We start from the raw sequence: 21,618 nt of genomic DNA, 5'->3' as shown, positions 1-21,618 counted from the left end.
GAATACATGGGATAGAAAGGAATTTTCAGCAAAAGAGAAATGAACAGAAGAAAATCCCAGGTTTACTCAGTCATGTAGCTATACACGAGTGTGGGACAAGCAGTGTAGCCACAGATTTAAAACAACACATGGGTATTCTGAGCATTTGATTTGACCTTTCACATCTGAGAAGCTTTACAGCCTTCCAGTGAGTCTCTCTCTGATCACAGTACAGCCTGTGATTCAGAAAAACATCCAGGATGTAGTCTTGATCTTGTTAATATGGTTAGGAGTGCTGCCTTCAACTTCAGTGATGTCAAGACTTTGCTCTTGATCGGGATCTAGAGTCTAAGTAATGGAGAACCTATTTCCTTCTCTATCTGTAGGCAAATGTTCCAATGATGAGTAAATTAAATTTCTCTTCAGCTGGCATGCACTGAACTTCATCCTCCACCCACTCATTTGTGTTTTGCCTTGTTCTGGGAGACTGATGATTTTTCTGCTCTCTACAAGGAATGCCCCCTCCTCACTATTACTATACCTAAACATCAAAGCCATTAAATCTGCAGCATTATTTTAACTCTTCAGTACAAAAAAAAAAAAAAAAAAAAGCTTTCTCTAAGAGCATGCTGCAGGATTTGTCTGAATGAGAAAAAGAACAGCTCTTCCATGACTCACTTCATCTTCTGGAACTGTCACAAACATATGTGCTCATCTTCCCTTTGCATGATGGTCTTTCTCTTGATTTTTTGGCTGATGTAATTTTGGTCAAGTTTAATCTTTCCCTATTAAATTTGACTATTAAACTTGACTATTAAAGTTGACTTATATGTCCCTTCTTCTCTCCCCATACTTACAGTTGGTGTAGATAGGTTGCCTGAAAGGCTTTCCCTTGGAAAACACTAGTGCTACAATGAGGCAATTGATGGTACTTAGCAGCCACACTGTGGTGTTTTCATAGCTCTTGAAGCCATTGTCTGTTTGCTCCTGGGCTCCATCTTCCACCCCGTGGAGCCCCAGGCTGGAGGATGAATTCCTCTCATGGTTGTTCACTGACAGGCAGGCACTGAAAAAGAGTGTCACACTGGTCAGGGAATGATCCTGGCTATTTCCCTCATCTTCCACTATTAACTCTCAGGAATCCTCCCTCACAGCCATGATATAGGTTATTGGCGATGTCCTCAATCTCACCACTGGTTGAGCTTGCTGAACTTGTCAGAGCTTGAGCTCACACCTGGTTTCTCTTGCAATCAAACTCTCTCTGTGCTCAGCAGAAGCATTCTCACCACATGAACAGTGCATGAAGGGTTGCTGGAGAGCTTAGGGAGCCCAGACAACACTGGTTAAAGTTTGCACCCTGTGGGCAGCACAGGGTCTGCTGCAGCTGCTCATCAGGCCTGCAGTTACACTGATCAATAGTTTCACACAGACCTGCCCCACTAGGTCAACCCTGTGGTATCCAGAGTCCCAGAAAGGGGTCCTACCTGTGTATATTGGTCTTGGAATACCAGGGCTGCTCCTGGACCATCACAAACCCAAAGATCTGCATGCCGAGGCTGAAGAGGATGTTAAGTACAACAGAGAGCAGCAACGGGGGTGAGATGAGCTGGCTTGGAGGCCTGTAGGGGACCAGCTTTGGATAGGCACCTGTGAAACTCACTGAAACATGCACAGATGTGTTTACTAGTGTGTCCAAAATACAAGCAGTGATGCTGTGTAGTACTGACTGTATCAATGACACTTTTGCAGTCTGTAATATTCTTAATAAACCATACAAAGATTTTATAAAGTACAAAACAGAGCTTGTTTTCTTACAAAATTGTATTGACAAAGAAGAGGTTAACTAATGTCATCTCACTACCACGAGGCATTTTTGAAAAGTAAGATGTTGGCTTTTTATTTTATTTGGCTGCTGTCAGGGCCAAGGATATAACATACTCTCTTCTGTTTTCTTTCTGTCACTTGTCAGCTGTGGCTTGGGATTTTTTCTGCCCATGTTCTGTTCATCCTACTGCACTAAACACACAGTGGCCAGTTATCTGAGCTGGAGGACAGCATTACCTGACACAATAGGTTTTCTTCTGTTCTTGGGTTTAATAAAGTTATCCAGACTTTGAGTGAAAGAGCAATGTACAAAGCTTTGATGCAATTCCAGATAAACTACTTACAGCAATGTAGCTTTTGGCACACAGTGTTGTTGTGGCTGACCTTTTTAGGCTTGATTTCATCAGTCTTTTCCTGTTGTCTGTGTTCCAGCAAGGATGGAACATACCAGGATGTGGTTTTGATATATGCTTTTCATGGCCCTGTCCTTGCCATTCCTGCTTCTAAAACTCTCCCTGCACTTATTCTGTCTCAATAACATATTGTCTTTCTCTTTCTGCCTCAGCACCAGTTTCCCCTGTTATTCTTGGCTACAACTCCCTGCTCTGTAGTGTCTGACATCTCTCATTTCTTTCTACTCCATTTTCACCTCTCTCTCCTTTCGGGGCTCTGGCCTACACAGCTTCAAATGTGAGCTGGACTCAAAAAAGTTAATCCCTACTTTTTCATTTGGGTATGGAGTCAGGTATCTTCTTAATCAGCCTTCCAAGGTCAACAGGAAAATAAATGCCTGGATAGATTTTCCACTGCAGTAGGTGTGGGCTTATTCCTTGGTCCTAAAGATAGGACCCCAGTTAGCAACAACCTACATGTTCAGCAAATGCACTACTACGCACTTCCCATCTTCAGGGCTTTTCTCAAACAAGACCCCTCTTCTACTAATTTAAACATCCTCTATTCTACATAGAGGATGTTTAGTCTGCAGAAAGCTTGGCCTCCATTTTCTCTCTTTCTGTATGTAGAATTATGCATTTCCAAGGAGGAGAAAAATATTTGAGATCATTCTCTCATTAATACATAGGATGACTAAGGGGCTTACTTGTCACACCAATTATGGTGGTAATAGCGAGATCTTGGAACAAAAATTGGTAATTCCCAAAGGAGTTTAGTTGCTGAAAAGAGGAAAACAAAGAAAAAAAATCACAAATCAGACATTTGCCTTGGGCACGTTTGTATCATCTCCAGAAAGCCGTATTATATCCATGCAGCTACTGCTCTGCTGTTTGTTCTGAAATGCTGCTCTGCAGATAAAGAAACCACACATTCCACCACCCTGCCAGTAGGTTCCTCACCATTTGGCCTGTCGTGAATATTCTCATTTTGCACTGTTTGGACTAACTACACTTTCAGTTCACTCCAGGCAATAAAAGAGAAGAATATTTCAAGAGACTGCTTCCTCACTGCTGTGTTACTTCTGAACACAAAGCCCTCCTCTCCATCTGGGAAAAAGCTATGCAAAAGTGGTTTAAGGCACTCCAGGGGATTTGCTTACTGTCAAGTTAATTCATGCTTTAAATGCTGAATAAATTGTAACAGCATATGCTTACACCAGATTCTTCCTTCTCACAGACATATGCCCTCATCCAAAACACCATTCAGTATCTCAGCTTTCTTTCTGCCCAGCTTGGATCTTGAGCCCTCTGGCTGAAGTTTATGGGAAGAATCTTGCCAGTTTTCTGCTAAGGGTACAGGAGGACCATTTGATCACAACACAGAAGTTTGCAGCTCGGTAAAAGTAAAGCTCCATCTCCTAGATTCATGTGGCTTTTATACCCTATTTCTCCTACAAGGAAATAGTAGCTTAACCAGTTTCAGCCAATGAGTTTCCAATACATACCCAGTAAAGCAGGAGAACACCAAGGTACTGAATTGTGCTGTACAGTGCCATGTACTTGAACATGCAGAAGGAAGTGACAAGAGCAGCACGGCCTTCCCTGTGTGAAGGCATAAATAAAGTACAGTAATTAGGTGATGGGTCTACTCCTGGGGCCAGTTCTCTCAAAAGGCTGTTGAAAAACAAGGCATGTGTCACAGAGAGGCCTCTACCAGTATCTTGCTGGGAGGTGAAACAAATGTAAATGTAAATGAAAGTAAAATGTTTACTTGCAGATATCTTGAAATGAAATGGGCTTGATTCCAGTAGCCTGTGTTCTGTAGACTACAATTTACCTCAGCAACTTTTTCTGCTGACATTAATAGTGTAGTTAACAACTCCGTATGAGGAAAAACTTACAAAGCCAAGCAGCTGCTCAGTGAGTTCAGAACTAACAAGTCCTCTCCTCCTACAGTGAACATACAATATCCAATCAGGATAATGCTCTCTCCCTGGCGGCTCAAGTGCCCCAGAGTAAGCAAAATCAGGATCCTGGCATAACAGATGCCATATTTTACTAGCATAGAGTATCAGAGGTAGGATCTAAAATTCGCATACAGGTTGGCTGGCAGACATTTGATCCAGCTTTATGGAGCATTGTTCATTTTATTTCTTTTGCATTTAAAATACTTTTGTTGACATAAAGCTCAATTGTAAATGTCCTCCTCTTGTGATAATTAATGAATCTTAAAGGAATTCCTCCCAGATAGGGACTAGGCAAATGGCAATTTCAAGGTCAAAGACATTTATTTTTCTCTAGATATTGTGACTTGATGGAGGCACCCAGCCTAATGTTTGAGAGGAATGGGAACTTTCTCCTTTATGAAATAAGAAATAAGAAACCCCATGCTTACCTGATTAGCTCTGGAACACAGGCTATGCTGGGCATTTGTGACGTGAAAGGTGAAGCCACAGATGCCTCCTGCTCCGACAGTGATATCCCTGCATGTGCCACTTTCAAAGCCTGAAAGTCACATTCCTCCTCAGTGCTCACCAGGAAATACAGCAACTTACATGTCAGCCAAGCAGTGACCCCTTATTACAGGATGTCTTCTGTGACAGCAGTCCCCCTTCGCTCCCTGGGTGTGCTCCACCCTCAGGGTTCCTCCAGTGAGATGCCAAGTTCAGGGAAAGAATGGGGATGCAAGCATGGGAAAGTTCATTTTCCACAGACCACGCAGCCATCCACTACCAGCTGCAGAAGACAGGTTTGGCTCTGCCACCTTTTTTAGGATTGGAAGAGGGAGCTCTTGTTTGCTCCCACACTTTATGCAGGCTAGGTTCTCTGCTTGCTTCCCCCAGGAGAATCTTCTGATGGTTTTTGCAAGGAAAATGAATCAGTCTTTGAGATCACAAACTGCAAAAATTTCTAGCTGGGATAGCTGTTGCATGGTAAAATGCACAGTGGGATCAAGTCTAAATCAGTACTGCTGGTAGTACAGCTGCTCCGTGAATAAGTGGTACACTCATCTCCAGCATGTGCTCAGTTTGGAATATTCTACTGGCATTGCATTAATTCCTCATTTTTAAAATATACTGTAAAAAAATTTCACTTACCCCACAGTCATTGGCTCCATCTCCACACATGCCCACAAAATAACTAAAAAATAAAGTGATAAGGCAAGTGAAGAATCTGAGCCTGCTCCAGGCAAGTAATTTTTGCAAGTCATGCAAGATTTTTGTTAAAAACCTTCCTGGAAAGTTAAAGCCTGTCTGGCCAGACAGCAGTTTAGATACACACACCAGGTTGATAACCTGAAATGGCCCAAAGCTCACCTTGCTCTAGGACAAGGCCTGGGGCTAGCTAGGTAAAGTAAGGGTGAGAGTCTTCAAAAGACTTGGGAAACAGTTGAACAACAGGCAACAAGATGCCTGTGACTCAGGAGTATATATATGTATATATATGTATATATATCACTGTGAATGTGAACAATCCAGACTGCCCTGCCACATTTTCTAACCCATTACATTGAGCCAGCAGTAGCACAGTAAAAAGACAGCAAGCTCAGAGAAGCTGCAGTGCTGGGAGAGCTTCTTAAGAATCTTGGGGAAACAAGTGTCAATCCTTCAGGCCCAGAGAGAAGTAAAAAATGAAGGCTGGTATGAACAAACAGAAGCCAGGACCATGGAAGTATTTGATCATTGACAAGTTGCCAAAGCAGCATGGAGTTCAGTGTCTCTATTTTAATAGACTTCTGGAATTTAATTGCCAACTTGCAGATGTGTGGAAGTTTCAGTTTTGTGCAGTTCCATGAAACTCTATGCCAGACAAAAGTTAGCTCTTACTACTCTTTTCAAACCTGGGAATTCAACAAACACTTTCAAATTCATTAGGAACTTACTCCAGCTTTTGAAACTCTTCTACAAGGCTGGATTTCTGACTAGGAGACATTCTAGCAAAAACTGTTCCATTCAGCAAGAGCTATAAGGAGAAAAATAGGAAATTATTTTTAAAACACTTGTAGTAAGTGATTTCATTAATAATCTGAATTAAAATTGCCAAAAATCACACTTATAAACAACTGATTCTAGACTGAAGCAGGAAAGGCTGATAATCAAAGATAAAGGGAGTCTAATGAATATTTTGAGAAAGTAGCAATGACAATAAGGACAAGAAGCCTGGTATGCCATTTGAGTTTCCTAATGAACACATATTGCCAGGCAGGGAGTTATAAGAAGAGAATTCATGAGACTATCCTGTCCATGGAACAGACAAGCTATGCTGAATTTCCCCATGTGTAATATTGCGTTTTCTCTTGTTCTCCAGAACAAGTCAGAGTCAGCGCTGTGCAAAGGGTAGGAATATCGACACAAATGTTTTAAATCACACCTTAAGGCATGCCTGCTCCTCTGATGTGCAGAGAAAAACACAGGGATTTTCAGATCCTTCCCCATATAATAATATCAGAAATTCATCCAGCCTATAAGTATTTCAGGGTTATAATTGTTCCCAGAAGATATCCTGATACAGGTCTCTTCAGCCAATTGTACCAGGACAATTCATATCTCCTGAATGGCAAGGCTACTCCAGTTAAATAATCCAGATCTTACCTTTGGAAGTAAGTGCCTGAAATGCTGTGCTACAATTTCGTAAGACTTTCCACTCATGGCAAAATGATACTGGCTTGATCCCAATGCCAGCCTGACTCCTGGCTCAGTCTGACTGTCATCTTCCTATAAAATAAGAATAAACAAAAAGAATGGGTACTGTGCCCAGGCCCTCAAAAGTTATTCTTCATTTACACAGACACTACAACAGACAAAGTAAAGGACATACCATGAAGAAGTTGCTTTTGAAGGCTCTGGGAGACTTGGATTTAAGGCCCATTGCCTTTGCTTGGATTTGTAAAAGGATTGAGGTGTGTAACACAAATAATTTCAGTGTTAACTGGGTGTTCATTGCATGAGTTCTATCAAATGGATTGTTGCATTTTTTGCAACAGTGCCAATCTGGTGGGCTGAGCTGGAAATGAGAGGGACTAGAGACAGCAGATGGACACCACATCTAAGCAAGTCTTTGTGCAGTGAAACACAGGGCAGAAGTTGCTCAGGCTGAGGAGCCACTCAAGAGCCTCTGCAGATATTCCCTACCATCTGCCTGACTCTGTACTTTCCAGAGAAGGGTCAGCACCTTCAGACTAACTCTTCAGGGAGAAAGTAACTGGTCTTCATCCCAGCTTCTCTGTGAAGATGCTTTATAAAAAAAATCTGGCTTGCCTATGATTCAGTGTGTTTATGCAGTTTCTCAACAGTGGATCTGTGTTTTAATTCTGCAGGTGTGGGGAAGTGCCAACACTACCTGCTTGAAGCGGGCTGGTTTGTTCAATGCAGCTCCACAGATTTTTAAGTCCACATCTATACCATCAAATTTATCTTGCAGGGAAATGAAGCATTTAAAACTGGCATCAGCTAAGCTTGAGAGCTAGAGACAAATCTTTCTGGGATCTCTGCAAATCAGCTAGGCAGTTAGCAAAAAAGTGTTCACAGGATAATATGCTAGGTAGTAAGCTCTAGGGGAGTGCATTTTTATGTCCCTCTTCCTAAACACTCTTCTAGCACATATTCTCATGGTAAATTGCAGTTCTCTGTTATACTAACATAACCTCACTCCTTTTTAAAGCATTCCATCTTAGTTTGTTTTCCTGCTGCACAAAACCTGCTTCTGATATGCTCACCGTGCTTCTGTAATCTTCAGTTTTGTTTTCTTCTAGGGATTTCCAGGTTATAGATGCTGAAAAAGATCCAGGCACTTTGTTTGCTTCCACAAGAATCACTCTGTGTGTTGGAGGAATCATGCCAGCATTTTTGGCAACTGTTATAGCTGTCTGAATGTTGTCCCCTACAAAAATCAAAGGAAGTGTTACCTCAAAATTTCTGCAGTGAGGAATTGTTTATTCATTAACCTGAATTCTGAGTTTTCAAATATAACCAGAAGAATCAGTAAGATTTCAGTGCCTGTGCATAAGAAAGTTTTTTATAAAGATTAAAACTTTGCAGATAAGGTTTCTCTCAATCATTAAACATACTTTCATTTGGAAAAGAAACATTTTGATCTGGATATAAGTATTTTCATATTCAGCTTGAAGAAACCCCTATGGGGAATCCATAGATTATTTGTTTTAGACAAAAAACAATAAGGGATTCAGTGCTAAGTTGCTGCTGGTATCCCTGATTCTCATTGATTTGCTTTGGTGTATGTGGGCTGAAAGGGGCGAGCCCCAAGTCTTTGGACAATGGTAAAACTTGGGGTTATTTTATCCAAACCCTGATTTGGATTTGGATAGAATAGCCCTTCAAGGAAAAAAAACAAAAAAAGCACCCAACCCCCCCCCCCCCCCAAAAAAAAACAAACAAACAAACATAGACAGGCACTGGTAATCATGAGTTATAGATGTCAAAAGGTTTGGAGATTTGTCCTGAGCATGCATGCTCTACTTCTGCTCATTTCAGGAGGCCCTACAAAAATGGGATCTTGCATGACATGCCTTTATTAGAATCAGACACCTAGAATCAGAAGCCTGGGGAAGTTGCCAGGGACGACATGGTCCACCTTATGTCATTATTAAAACACAGATGCTCTTTGGATTAAACATCTATGCCTTCCTACCAGTGGTGTTGACAACAGCAGACTTTTCACTCAAACATTGGTGGACTCCCTATCTGGGCCAGTGACCACAAAAATAATCCACCTTTTTTAGATACCTGTGACCATAACACTCCTGATGCAGGCAGCACTGAGCTCTTCCAGAACAGGCTTTGTCTCCCTCTTTAATCGATTCTCCATTATCAGCAGACCCAGGAATGTCAGATCAGATTCTACCTCCTCCCTAACAGTCAAAAAGAGACAGATACAGTTAATTATTTATTTTACCTTTATCACATTGGATTTGATGATAGCCAGTTGTAACTATCAACCATCCCATCTAACTCAAAAGAATTAAAATAATTTGTCTATTTTCTGCAGTCCCAGGATTTCTGCCTGTTGTGGTGCTATTTCAAAATCAGCAGTGCTAATTCAGTACCAGAACCTCGAATTTCCTGCAGGACTCCCAAACTGTGGTGGTCTGATTTGGAAAGTTCCTGCACACTAGACCTTCTCATTTGAGGACTGTATAACAAAGAAACACACCTTATTTAATGTGTCTGCTCCTCTTAACAGCTGGACCTAAGAAAAAAGCCTGTGGCAGCTCCAATTCTGTTTTCCCCTATATTTTTCTTTCCACCTACACTATTGTTTTTATACAGTTGAACACATGCAGTTGAGAAGAGAATTAATTAGACACCCCGTCCCTGAGGCAAGAACTAGAGGTCTGTCAGGGACGAAGGTCAACTCTGAAGAATCTGAAAAGAAGAAAAGCTCTCAAGCACTTTTTTTAGACACCAAGGAGATGCCAAACACTTGCATTGCAGTCAGAGTAGCTGAGTCAGGTGGTGCCTGAATGGTCACTGCTTTCACAGCAGATCTTGGTTTGACCAGCAGCTTTCTCCTTTCTCCTGGCAGCATAAACATCACACATGCTGTAACTGCATGCACAACTGAAAAATCTCTGCCATTTCACACACATTTACTCATTGGGTTGGATAGGTCTGTTATGATACCTGCCACAGGAGTTATGTAACCACTTGCACTCCGCCTCAGTGTCATCAGCCCTCTCAGCAAAGAAAAAAGCCCTGTGAAAAAGTAAGTGAGCCTCACCTGGCTTAGGACCTGCAGCTAGTAAAGAGAGGACAGCAGACGCTCAGTAACTGCAGGTATTTCAGAAGTGGTGTTTTTGGAGTATCACAAGCAAAAGCGAAAGGGATTTGGGAAAAAACTATAGGGATTCGTGTGTAAGTGTTCCTTTTGTGAGGCTTGTAAAAAAATAATACCATGAGCATAATAGAAGGGTTTGCTGACTTCTGTAGAAACTTAACAGGGCTAAAGTTAGAAAGCTAAATGATTGGACCAACACAACGGCAAAAGGTAGTTTGCTGACTTTGACTGGGCTGGAGAACAGTAATGGGGGCCATCTACTGCCTTTGCTTAATGGAAGAGTGTGGATAATAAAAAAAAATTGAAAAAACTTGAAAATAAAAATTGAAAATAAAAAAAACCTGAAAAATTGAAAAAACTTCTCTTCAACTGAAAGCATGGGCAAATCTGCAAGGAGACTAGTGTAAATGATGGAATGAATGGGGGGCATGTGTTAGTCTTCAGAGTGTAATTGGATTATGCTTCTTATGTTGATCCAGAGTTGAGAAAGTTAAGAAATGTGCAAGGATTCTGTACATGGTCTAGAGGAGTGCCCTCTATCTATTCCCAGACATATATGCAGATTTAAATCCGATTCTATCTGGCCTGAATCTAACAAAACTCTGTACTCAGACCGTGCTCCTGGCAGGGGTGATGTGGTGATTGTGCTTTGTGAGGCACCCCTGGCCCATGGCTGAACGTGGCCAGCAGCAGTGCTTTTTATGGCTTACCTTGTTAGAGCAGCAGGAGGCTTCCCTGCCTGCAGAGATTTACAGGCCAGTCCAATGACCCGAAAGCCCTGTGCTGTGTAGAGCAGGAGCTTGCTTTCAAAGTTTGATGGGACTGTGCAAAAGACAAAAAGACGGTTTATCAAAGCATTTAACTGCTTTCTAATAAAAGGAAGCCTTGGAGCAGGGGAGGTTTATGCTCCAGAGGACCTGTAGACCTAGAGTCTACCGATAGGCCAGTCACGTCAAAGAAAGGAGCTGAACTTAATTTTGTTCAATATGAAAATCTTTGTCTCTCCTTTATAATTTTGAACTTAGGTCCTAAACTGCAAAGACTTACCTTCTCCCAGGGTGTGATGAAGGACCTGTGCTTCTCTAGCTGTCCTCCCAAGGTTTGGAGGAAAAATCCCTAACCTTTTTGAGATGGGACAAACCTGTAGACAACTTTTGCAAATATCTATTCTGCTAGAGACTGTACATCTTGTCTAGGAGTTGGTAGTTACTTTTATCTCTTATCTCTCTCAAAATCCTTCTTTGCTGAGAAGAGCTGTGTAAGAGCTTAGCCTTAGACTTGGAATACAACAGAGACACTTTTCAGGCTTTTTTAAGTCTTAGACAGAAATCTCATTTGCGCCTTCCATTTCATTGCACCATCCAAAGTCACTTATACATATCTATTTCTAGGATGCATTTATAAATATTTGTTACCTGTTTCTGCTCTACACAGCATGGCTACGATTTCAGGGGCCCCTTTTACGAAGGCTTGTGGATCCCCACCAATTTCCTGGGCAATGACAGACATTCTTTGCAAGGCTGAGGAAAATGGGAACTGATGTAAAATGATAATTCCTTCCACAGGGGCCTAGGAGGAAAGCAAGTGGATTACACACTCTAACAAGGATTTTAGACTCAGACTGAAGGATTTTAGGTCTGTCCTTTGGGCCATAGTAAGAAGCTAACCATGTATAATGGCTAATTTATCACACTTGGACAGAAATTACTGTCTCATAAAGATGAGATTACATTTGTGCAGAAATATTTAGCTTAAGCAGTAGGAAAAGTTCATTGACAATTTTAGCAGACTACTAAATGTAATTTACTGAAAGTAATTTACTAGTCCTGTTTCTTTAGTAAGACTCTTAGGTTTTACACTGGTCTTGCAAAGGGAAAAAAAATGGTTGTCAGAAAGTGTCCCACCAGTGTATGTCACCAGTAAGGGTCTGACATCAGCCACCAGACTCTACTGCATTCCCTACTCAGCTCAGTTCAGACTGAGTCTCAAGCCACGAGGACAGGCAAATCCCTGAGCTGGACAGTCTCTAATCCAGCATCCTCCTGTTTCTGGTGTGAGCAGCAAGCTCCCCAAGGCACCTATAATCAGACAGAGCAAGGCAATCTCTCTGCAGACAGTACAAAGTGGGGAAGAGCTCACTTAGACAAGACACCCGAGCTTTCCTACACTGAAAGGTAACCCTTACACTGACAGTCTAACTTGATCATGAACGTGAATCTTGCAAATAACTTACAGAGGTGGCTTTAAGTCCAGGTCTAACAACTGTGGCACATGTGGGCCCTTGACCTTCAATCTGGTGTCTGCTGGAATCATCTATTACCTGTATTGAAAGACAAAAATATTTCAGACTGCAACACCAGTATAGCTGAAAGGATCAAGGATCCATTTTGAGCTTTTCCTTGACTCTAAACAAAGCGTCTAATTCATTCCTGGGAGGGGTCTGTCTGATGTCAAACTAAACATTTCCAATAATGGAAAATCCACTGCTTCTCTTTGCAGTCAAGTAGAAGGCCTCACCAGGTTCAGTAAGACAATGTTGTACCCTTGCACAGCAAATAGGCTATATCCTCTCACTGACAAGAAATCCTTCATTCATTACAACACAAATAAAGAAAAATCTTTAGATATAACATAGACTCAATGAGAAAATAATACACAAGAATTTGTATTCATGTAGAAAGTTCTACTCTTGAAGTATTCCTCAAATAATCTGGATTTTTTTTTATCATCACAACATGATTGTGAGGAACAAAAATATTGAGTTTTCAAAAGAAACTCAATTATTCCTGTTTCACAGGAGTTATTTAACAGAGTTCCTGAGTTTTTCATAACTTTGATAGGTATCTGGCTAAACCTGGGATGACAAGGTGATCTTCCCACTGTTTGCATAACAACAAATCACAGCTTTACCCAGTTAGTGGCCTCAAACATTTTCACATCCAATGGGTCTCCTTGGATCTTTCCCTCCCAAACAATCAATGAATGACAAACTGCCAGTGCTTTGAACACTGGGCCCCAAGGCAGGCCGTGGTCTGCAGGGAAACTGTGAATATCCTGAAAGCTAAAGCAAAAGAGAACTCTCAGAGAGCACCAAACAACATAATACTAACAGAAAAAAAAAAAAATCCTAAACTGGAGGCAGTTAAAGACCCATCCTGAGATCAGACCATATGTATCTTCTGGGAACTTGTCCTCCCCCATGAACTGCTTTTCATACACGTATTAAGGCATGCTCAAACCAGGCATGTTATACCTAGTTAGGGAGTTCAATGGGATGGAGATAGGAACAGATTATTATAAAATATCTTCTTTGAGGTGTGTGCAAAAATTCTTTGAGTTCTGAAGCTGATGTAAGTTTGAGCAACTCTGTGTATGAATATTTCTGGAAATGTAAATGGGCAAAATCAAGGCCACTGAAAGAACAGAGTTTCAGTTTTGTGGGTATGAGTGACTTCCTCTCATAAAGGCTGGGGTTACACTGCAGCCTTGAGACCAAACCCAGCCTGTCTGCTGAACACTGTCTGCCCAGACATGCTGTGCCAAATGCTGGCAACAGTGGCTGCATCTTTTCATGTGGAGCAGGACCCCTGGAATGAGGCAAACAATTAATTTTCCAGAGGATATAGAAATAAAATTTAAAATATAAACACAGGTACTTCAAGCTGCTTAACTGTTTAACAATAACTGTGTTTCAGATTTGGTCCTTTGTCTAGTAGAAAAATCTAATCACTACCCCACCAAATTTAGATGCCATTGGTGTGTCAGGGAGCCTTACCAGTTTCTTTCAGAGGGCAGGAAGCCCCAAAGATCCAGGCCATCTTCTGTTAAGGTCCCAGTCTAAGTTAAAACGTACATTTAAATTAACTTCCCACATGAGAGCTCCAAGAGGAATAAAAATCAAGACTTATTTTAAGAAGTTCCTGTCCGGAAAATACCAGCACGGTGCAGAGCGAAAAGGCTACCAGACAATTCCTAGATTCCAAGAAAAACAAGAATTTGCCACAGCTTCTGTTCAGACAACAAGAACTTAAGTACACAGCACTGGTCATTGTGTTTCTAAAATAAAATGGAAATGCTCAATCAAACCCCAGCCTCCCACCCCCCAGCATGGCTCCCTTTACCAATGAAGGCATAACCACCACGCAGCCATTACTTTGTCAAAGCAGACAAGGTTCAGCTGTCCACACATGTTGATCCTCTGTGGGCTGATGCAAAAGATGCCCTTTTTCTTCAACCTCTGTTGGGTATAAATGATTCCTGTTGTCAAGGCAGCTGGCAGAGCTGGTGGGACAGCAATAGTGATAACATCCAAAGCCTTCTTCACCACTTCTCCTGTCTCCTCCTGACATAATAACAAGGACAGTTATCAGGAAGCGAGTGACAAGGAGTGCTGCTTGCACTGGGTGTAGCCCTCTCCATCCCTCCTCCCCTCCACTGCAGGTGCTCCAGGCTGTGCTGTTTTCTGCCTGTGGTCCATCACCATGTATTCATCTCCATATGAAATTGGAGATGAATTGAAGGCTTGATTTAACCAGAGGCTTTAAAGCCTCATCACTGCTAAAGAGCAGCCTCCAGGCCTTCATCCATTCTCCACGCAAACAAACCTGCCAGGTAGAGTTCAGAGCCTCCTCCAAAACACGTGTTCAAACATGCCAGCTAGATCATTGCACCCTCAGTCAAACCCATTTTCCCATGACATAGCACACAGGAATCTGCTATTTATATGGGCATTCATCCAAATGCCTACAGGCATAGGTCTGGACTCCATGTTAAGGTGACAGGTGAGACATATGGGATGGTTATAAAAATGAGGGCAGAACGTATGAGCTAATGATTTCTTCTGACCTTATGTTCTAGGAGTTGTGAAAGAAAATTGCTTTTACCTGCAAGAAGAGATATGGAAGTAACAGTTACATTTGTAAAAGCAATGTATAATTTGGGAGCTTAGAGGTCAGTGCAAAACCCACTGCCAGGATGCTGAGTGTGGGCACCATTATTCTGAGCAGTTGATATGAAAGCTAAAGAATTGAATGCTTTTCCAATTGGGGTCCCAGGACTGAGACACTGCAAACAAAAGCAAATTTGAAAACCATCATAGAGATTTGCTATTATTACCTCTGAGCTTGGGACTTTGACCACAAATCATGCTGCACTTGATGTGCTGAATTTCCATCAGGTTCTAGTTGTCCCTTCATTGATATTGTCTCAGAACACAGAACACACCAGTTTGATGGTATTTTGTATCTATTTTATGTTAGAATGAAGTGCTAACCACCCAACTTTAAACAAACCCTCACAGAAGAGGAAGCATTTAGTACATCCTGTGATTCAATCTTAAAAGATTGACAAGACAATTTCAGCGATTGAGATAGCATCACATGTATTTTACATATTACAATGAGGAAGTTAAATTTAAAAAAAGAGGAAAAGCTTCAAAGCAGACACATGGATATGTTCTCAAACACACTTTCTTTGACATCCTAAGGGGAAATAATCTTCTGAGCCAACTGATTGTAGATTATTCCCCAGGAGAAAAATTATTCAAAAGCTGAATTACAGAATCAACCTTGCAACTCATGACTTGGACTTTACATTGGCAGATAATTATTATGGGATGAAATTATTTTTTGTAAGTTTCTAAAAATGCTCTAAATAAATAAGGCTTTAAAATTTGTAGAACTGCCTATTTACAGTGTATAACTCTTCTCACATTGACCTTCATGCATGAGAATGAGTGAACCATTTTAAAAGGGTTTCAGGTGAACCATTTCTCCCTCATTTAGTAACTCACCCCATTAAGTGCAAATACACACACTGTGTAGATCATTCCAATGGCTGCAAATGCTATGAGGCACATCAGGAACCGGAGGGCATCTCTGTACAGCTTGAAGTTCATGGGTTTAGGGTAGAGGATGGACCTCACCAGATCCCCCTTGGCTGTGTTGAAACCTGGAAACACAAATTAAAATCATTCCAAGGGGAAAATACTTCAAATTCTCTGCAAAGAATGGGGGGCTTCAAAATAATTCATAATTTCTGCAATTTATGAAAGATGGCACAGGTGTTTAATTTTAGTGTATGTGACCTTACCTGCAGAACATAGAAAAGAGTTATTTTTGTCTTAAGGGGAAGGATTTTTTCAATGTCTTAGAAGCAGAGCAAAATTCTTCTTCGTAATTATATGCTGGTAGTTGTTGTAGAAGTTACACCAAGCAAAAAGAAACAATGCATAATAACTTACCCCAGCCCAGGATAATGATTTTCCATCTGTCTGCTGTAAATATGGATTGGTGCCTTTAAATTAATGTGATTTGATACATTGTCAGACTGTTCCAGTGAGAAAAATCATGGAAGGAAAACTGAACTCAAGTGTTGACTGACCAGTCCGCAGCACCACAGCTTTCACTACTCCTCTGTCATCTGCCTTGGTCTGGATGACCTCTGTTCCACAGAAGAGGACATGTTTTTTGTAATCTTCTGCACAGTACTCTCTCCAGGCCTTGAAATTATCAGCTCGGGGTAGGTGGATCTTTGTTACAGGAATACTTTCTCCTAGGGAAGATTAGCTCAGATGAAGAAAACTGCAGTACACTTAATAATGTCCTGCTGACTTTCAAATAAGTACCTAGACATCTAGGCAGTAAGTTAAAGGGTATTTACTAGAGAAACCAATTTACAGAAATTTTACTTTTATATTTTGACATCTTCATAGTGAATAGAGCTTAAAGCCTAGCAAACAGATTGCCAGAGAAGGGTTTTCCTTTGCAGCAGTACAGCAGCTTCATGTAAGTCTGAGAACTGAAAGCAATCCAAGGACTCCAAACCCTGTTGATGTAGAGACTTGAAAAGAGGCCTGAACTGGTGTTGTGTGACTGCTGCTGAATGGTCACAAGTTGTTTACCTAATTTGAACCTCATGTGCAGGTCACTTCACTACACATTCCCCCAAGCAGATGGGAACATGATATTCTCTGTTTTCCCTGTAGTGAAAAGGAGGGCCTTTAGGTCAATGCTTGACAGGTGACAAATACCCTATTTATGTCAAAGCAGACACTAAGGTGAAGAAGAAATATTTTGTGACAGCTGAAGTTTTCTAAATGAAAGGTGTTTCTGGATTTTCTCATTTATGTGAAATTTCAGAACTGTCAGTTTCAGTTTGATTCAGATCAAGACCAAATTTAAAGACAAGAAATAGAAATAGGAAAAGAAATAGAGCTGTGACCTCCTCCTGCACCAAAAATCCTGCTTTCCAGTGACCTCTCCCACCTGGTATGTCCTCCACTGCTATCACAGGAATGGGAGGCTAAGTGTCTGGAGGGCTAGGCAGACACTCCACAGGTTGGAGATGTTGCAGCAATGAGACATCCAGTGAGTGACAGAAACCCCTGCAGCCAGAGTGGACTGTGGGCCCTTTGTAGGAACAACTTTGTTTCATATCCATTTTCTTCTCCTGTCCTGCTCACTCCTCTTCACTGTCCACTCTTTCCCTTCTAATCAGATCATCTCTTCCTAAATGTTGCACCCCAGGAAGGTAGAAAAGGATAAATTGCTCTTCCTAAAGTCCATAATGTCTGTTTAGACAACTAACAACAATTCAATCTCTTTTATATTGAACCAAAAGAATCCCCTTCTTGTCCAGTTATGGACTGTCTCACAGAAAGGGATGCACATGATAACACTGCCTGTCCTGTGTCACTGGCTGAAGCCATGGGGCAATGATGGTGTTCAGGTGACAAACCTGGGAGGGATGGGCTGTACCTGTCAGCATGCTTTCATTTACAGTGCATTGCCCGCTCACCAGGATGGCATCACAAGGCAAAAGGGTTTTGCCCTCTTTCAAAATCAGCATATCTCCAGGAACGAGATGGTGTGATTCCAGCTCTTGGAACCCTGAAAGAGACAAGAATGCAAATCTTGTGCTTCATATATTTCTCTGTATCAAGAGGAAAAAATACAAGGAACCACTTGCTGAATATAATTCTTTATAATGGCTGATAAACAAAGGCCCACAGTAGGACCTAAGTATACAACCTGCAGTATTTAAGAAAAGCCTAAGCATCAGTTCCAGCTGAAGAATTCCTCCTTATTTACCCAGGAGCCCAACCAATGGTTACTGTTCCAATGCACTGAGCTAACTGAAGAGCCTTGGATCTACATTCTTTTACTTGACTTCATCTCTTTGGCTTGTGCTCTAGATACCTTGAAAATGAACAGACTTTGCATGGAGCAATTAGGTGTACTCAGCCATTTAGTGGGTATGCTGTTGACTATGTCAGAGCTGCTTTAAGAAAAATTACTTAGTTTTCCTGATGATTTTCTGCTAAGGCCATCCTCAATTATTAATAAGTTTGATGTGCCACAACATATTTTTAAGTTAAATTAACTCTATGTGCAAAAGTGAGCTAACTGAGCTGAGAAAGAGAAGAGGAAAGCCACTTTAGAATAAATCTCTTACTGTACATGCTTGGGTTTGATATAAATTGCTATAGAAACAAAACAAAACTTTTGGAAAAAAAGAAGCATAGAGGAGTCACCTTCCTTATTTCTGCAGACAGTGACCATGATGTTGTTATGAGACTCAACCAGTCTGTGCAGTTTAATGGATTGCTATAAATTAAAGAAGAACACACAAAAGTGTCACATCTTACATTATGCAATTTGTCCACTAACAATTATTGCTTTTTGTTGTTTGTTATGAGAGCCTTCAGAAACTGGGTTCCGGCTCTACCAGGAACTATACAACCACTCAGAGAAAGAAATTCCCCACCCTAATTACTGAGAGCATAACAAAATGTTACAAAGTGAAGCACTGGAATGGGGAAGGGAGGATGTGGGCAAGGTACCACACAGAGATTACCATGACTAGGAGGCCAGGCCATTGCACCTGCTACTGCACAATGTCACCAGACTAAACCTCTGAGTAAGTCTTGTAGCACTGTAACATGCTGGCCTTTCCCAGACATTAGAAGTAAATCTGCCTTGTGGCAAATGTGAGGTGTCTCACCTTTCTAAGATCATATACAGTCAAAAATATTGAGACAAGAGACATGAATATGATGGCAGTGGCATACTCCATGTAATCTTCAGCAAACCACAGACACACACTGAACAGCTGGAACACGTAAAATGGATTTAGGACCTGTTTGGAGAGACAGCAATAGTAAAGAGCTGGCCACATTTAAGTGGCCCAAATATACCTAGATAGTCCAACCTGTTAGAAAAGGTCTGGAATAAGAGACATTAAGTATTGTGACTTCTGAGCCCTGTTTTAATTTTCTTAGCAATCACTTTAGTCTAATCAGATCAGACTATCTTCATCTGACCAAAGGGCCAAATAATATGGACCAGTAGGATATTATTTGGGATGTGAATGACTCAGCCAAATCCTTGGGGTTTTTTGCTTCTTACAAGAAATGTAACAAAGGTGAGAGAAGAACAGATTGTGCTGTGAGCACGGAGTTCACATACCACAAGCACGCCGTCACAAACACCCTGTTTAGGCTACATATAGGCTGTTCCTGTCTGAAAGAGGTATTGGTGCTTTGTGTGGTGCTGTGCCCAAAATCACGAGCTAAATGGATCTCTCTGCAGCTCTAGGCATGCTGTTCACTTAACCTCTGTTGATTAACAGACAGCCCTTGTCTGGAAGGTTTGATTTCTAGCGTAGCTTGGAAACCTTCAATGGCCCTCAGAAGGCAAACAGAATGAGCTCCCAGGACACAGATACATACAGAGAAATACCAAGCAGACACACAGGCATGGGGATGGAGAATATGGAACAAGGGAAAATTAATGAATTCATGATGATTTCATGGAACAGCTTTCAACGGGATTTGAAAAAGAAATGCGCTTGAAGAGTAAGTAGTGGGAAGTTAAATCAGATGTAGAATCAATTATATGCACATACGGCCTCCCAAGCAGCTTAGAATAATGCTTAACCTCTTTGATGAGTAGTTTCCAAATAGGGATCACTGGAACATCGATAGTGTTTGGCCCACATATAACTCTCCTGTATGGGATAAAAAACATCACTCACATATAAAATATGTGACAGTGTCACTTGCTCAAGAAAATGCAGATTTCAGTAGTCCTGAGAGCTTCTTTTGATCCCAGTTTAAAGGCTGGGAGGATATTTCTTAAAAAAAAAAAAATTAAATTAAATGTCCTTACAGTGCTTACGTCAGAAAAGATGGCTGTACCAGTGGCATTTACTTATGCAGACAAAAGGTGCAACAGAACCGATTAGGCAAATGTTTCCATCATACAAAAATTACTTTGAGACACTATAAACAAAGGAATTCTGCATCTAAATAAAACTTAATTATCCAAGCCCAAATAATTCTGCAAACAGTTAAGAGTGATTGGAATGCACGATTTGACATCTTAGGTTGCTGGATGCTCAATATTCAATCAACTGAAGATTATTTCTGTATTTAGCAGTTTCATAAATACGTGTTCTGTAACTTGCTAATGATACAGTAGTTTATGAGAATAAGTTCAAAGACCAGAACTAGTCAATTTGGAGCCCCAGTGAAGAAGCAAACATACCTTACTTGCACTCTTTCACAGAGACTTTCTCTTACTCCAAATAAGAATTGCTAAAAGTTACAGGACATAGTTATTTCCTGATTGAGAACAATAACAGAGATGAATACTGAGACACTTCAAAAACTTTGACAAGGACTAAAATTCATTCTCTAGCCCTTTTCATTCAATATTTCCATGCATGGCTGTTTCATCTAAAATTATGTGCATATTAATAAATACACAAAAAACTCCTGGGAAGTGCAACAACAGAAGGAATTTACATCTCTTTGAAATCCATATGTTGAGTGCTCATGTTTTAAAATGCGTACCTGACATTCTGTTCGTTGCAGGTGAGACCAGAACCAAATTTATCATGTATAGCTGAGCAAGTGTAGTGGTCTTCTAGGACTCTAAAATAGAAAGGGAGTGTTTTCCTTAGGACATTATTCACAAAGACACTTGACTTCCTCAGAGACTTCTGCAACCAGTGCAGTGAACTCACCCAACTCTCTGGAACTGTTTTGCATAGATATTCCAGACATAGCATATTTTTTGTACTTGGATAGCTCTCACCTGGTAAACAAAACAGGGACAACAATTCATGCAACACAGCAAACAAAAATACTCAGACTTGCTCACAGAGCTCACCTAGGCATCCTCACTGGGATCAAGTACAGATAAAGGAAATTTTATGGGGGCAAAGAGGGAGAGAAGACAGGATTGCATACACTGACTCCCTAGCTGAATTATAGATCGGGATCCTCAGCTCAGTGCAGGTTCCAGTTTACAGATCTTTAGGTCAAGCAAGTACAAAACAGTGTTCTTCGTGAAGAAAGGAATAAGCTTCACTCTGATCTCACAGAATGAACCTAAGAGATCACTGAAGCCTCGGTGGATACGCAGGCAGCTGTCTTCAACCAACAGCTCCCTTGTCTTCCATCTGGCTTTGTGGAAAGCACGGGACTTTGGGCCATTTCCAGTCATGGTGCTGAGTCCTTCAGCTAAACAGATGTGCCAACAGACAAGAAAGGCCATCCCAGGATACTGAGTCACTGCTAATGCTAAGTCCTTGCAGAGCAGTTATCCATTAGGAACACATGTTG

The 21,618-nt window shown here is 41.1% G+C and overlaps 1 protein-coding gene across 2 annotated transcripts in view; it reads right to left on the bottom strand.

Annotated features, from left to right (window-relative positions):
* Positions 1 to 21,618, bottom strand: part of LOC131581452 (probable cation-transporting ATPase 13A4) — a 214,623-nt gene that overhangs the window by 181,016 nt on the left and 11,989 nt on the right. For both annotated transcript variants that reach the window (XR_009278093.1, XM_058843712.1), the window contains exons 4-27: positions 21,018 to 21,088; positions 20,845 to 20,925; positions 19,928 to 19,997; positions 18,993 to 19,127; positions 18,523 to 18,595; positions 17,747 to 17,878; positions 16,371 to 16,541; positions 15,781 to 15,938; positions 14,143 to 14,331; positions 13,765 to 13,826; positions 12,900 to 13,050; positions 12,223 to 12,309; positions 11,405 to 11,558; positions 10,700 to 10,811; positions 8,939 to 9,063; positions 7,912 to 8,075; positions 6,788 to 6,910; positions 6,079 to 6,158; positions 5,294 to 5,336; positions 4,591 to 4,700; positions 3,701 to 3,797; positions 2,903 to 2,975; positions 1,464 to 1,638; positions 837 to 1,045 (exon numbers count right to left, since the gene is read on the bottom strand). Coding sequence is in view for 1 of the 2 variants with exons in the window: in XM_058843712.1 (XP_058699695.1) it covers positions 837 to 1,045; positions 1,464 to 1,638; positions 2,903 to 2,975; positions 3,701 to 3,797; positions 4,591 to 4,700; positions 5,294 to 5,336; positions 6,079 to 6,158; positions 6,788 to 6,910; positions 7,912 to 8,075; positions 8,939 to 9,063; positions 10,700 to 10,811; positions 11,405 to 11,558; positions 12,223 to 12,309; positions 12,900 to 13,050; positions 13,765 to 13,826; positions 14,143 to 14,331; positions 15,781 to 15,938; positions 16,371 to 16,541; positions 17,747 to 17,878; positions 18,523 to 18,595; positions 18,993 to 19,127; positions 19,928 to 19,997; positions 20,845 to 20,925; positions 21,018 to 21,088 (2,845 nt within the window). In the remaining variant the exon portion in view is untranslated. The remainder of the gene's footprint in view (positions 1 to 836; positions 1,046 to 1,463; positions 1,639 to 2,902; positions 2,976 to 3,700; positions 3,798 to 4,590; positions 4,701 to 5,293; positions 5,337 to 6,078; positions 6,159 to 6,787; positions 6,911 to 7,911; positions 8,076 to 8,938; positions 9,064 to 10,699; positions 10,812 to 11,404; positions 11,559 to 12,222; positions 12,310 to 12,899; positions 13,051 to 13,764; positions 13,827 to 14,142; positions 14,332 to 15,780; positions 15,939 to 16,370; positions 16,542 to 17,746; positions 17,879 to 18,522; positions 18,596 to 18,992; positions 19,128 to 19,927; positions 19,998 to 20,844; positions 20,926 to 21,017; positions 21,089 to 21,618) is intronic.

Source organism: Poecile atricapillus, chromosome 8 (assembly GCF_030490865.1).
Source record: "Poecile atricapillus isolate bPoeAtr1 chromosome 8, bPoeAtr1.hap1, whole genome shotgun sequence".
Taxonomy (NCBI): domain Eukaryota; kingdom Metazoa; phylum Chordata; class Aves; order Passeriformes; family Paridae; genus Poecile; species Poecile atricapillus.
This window is presented reverse-complemented; position numbering and strand designations above follow the sequence as displayed.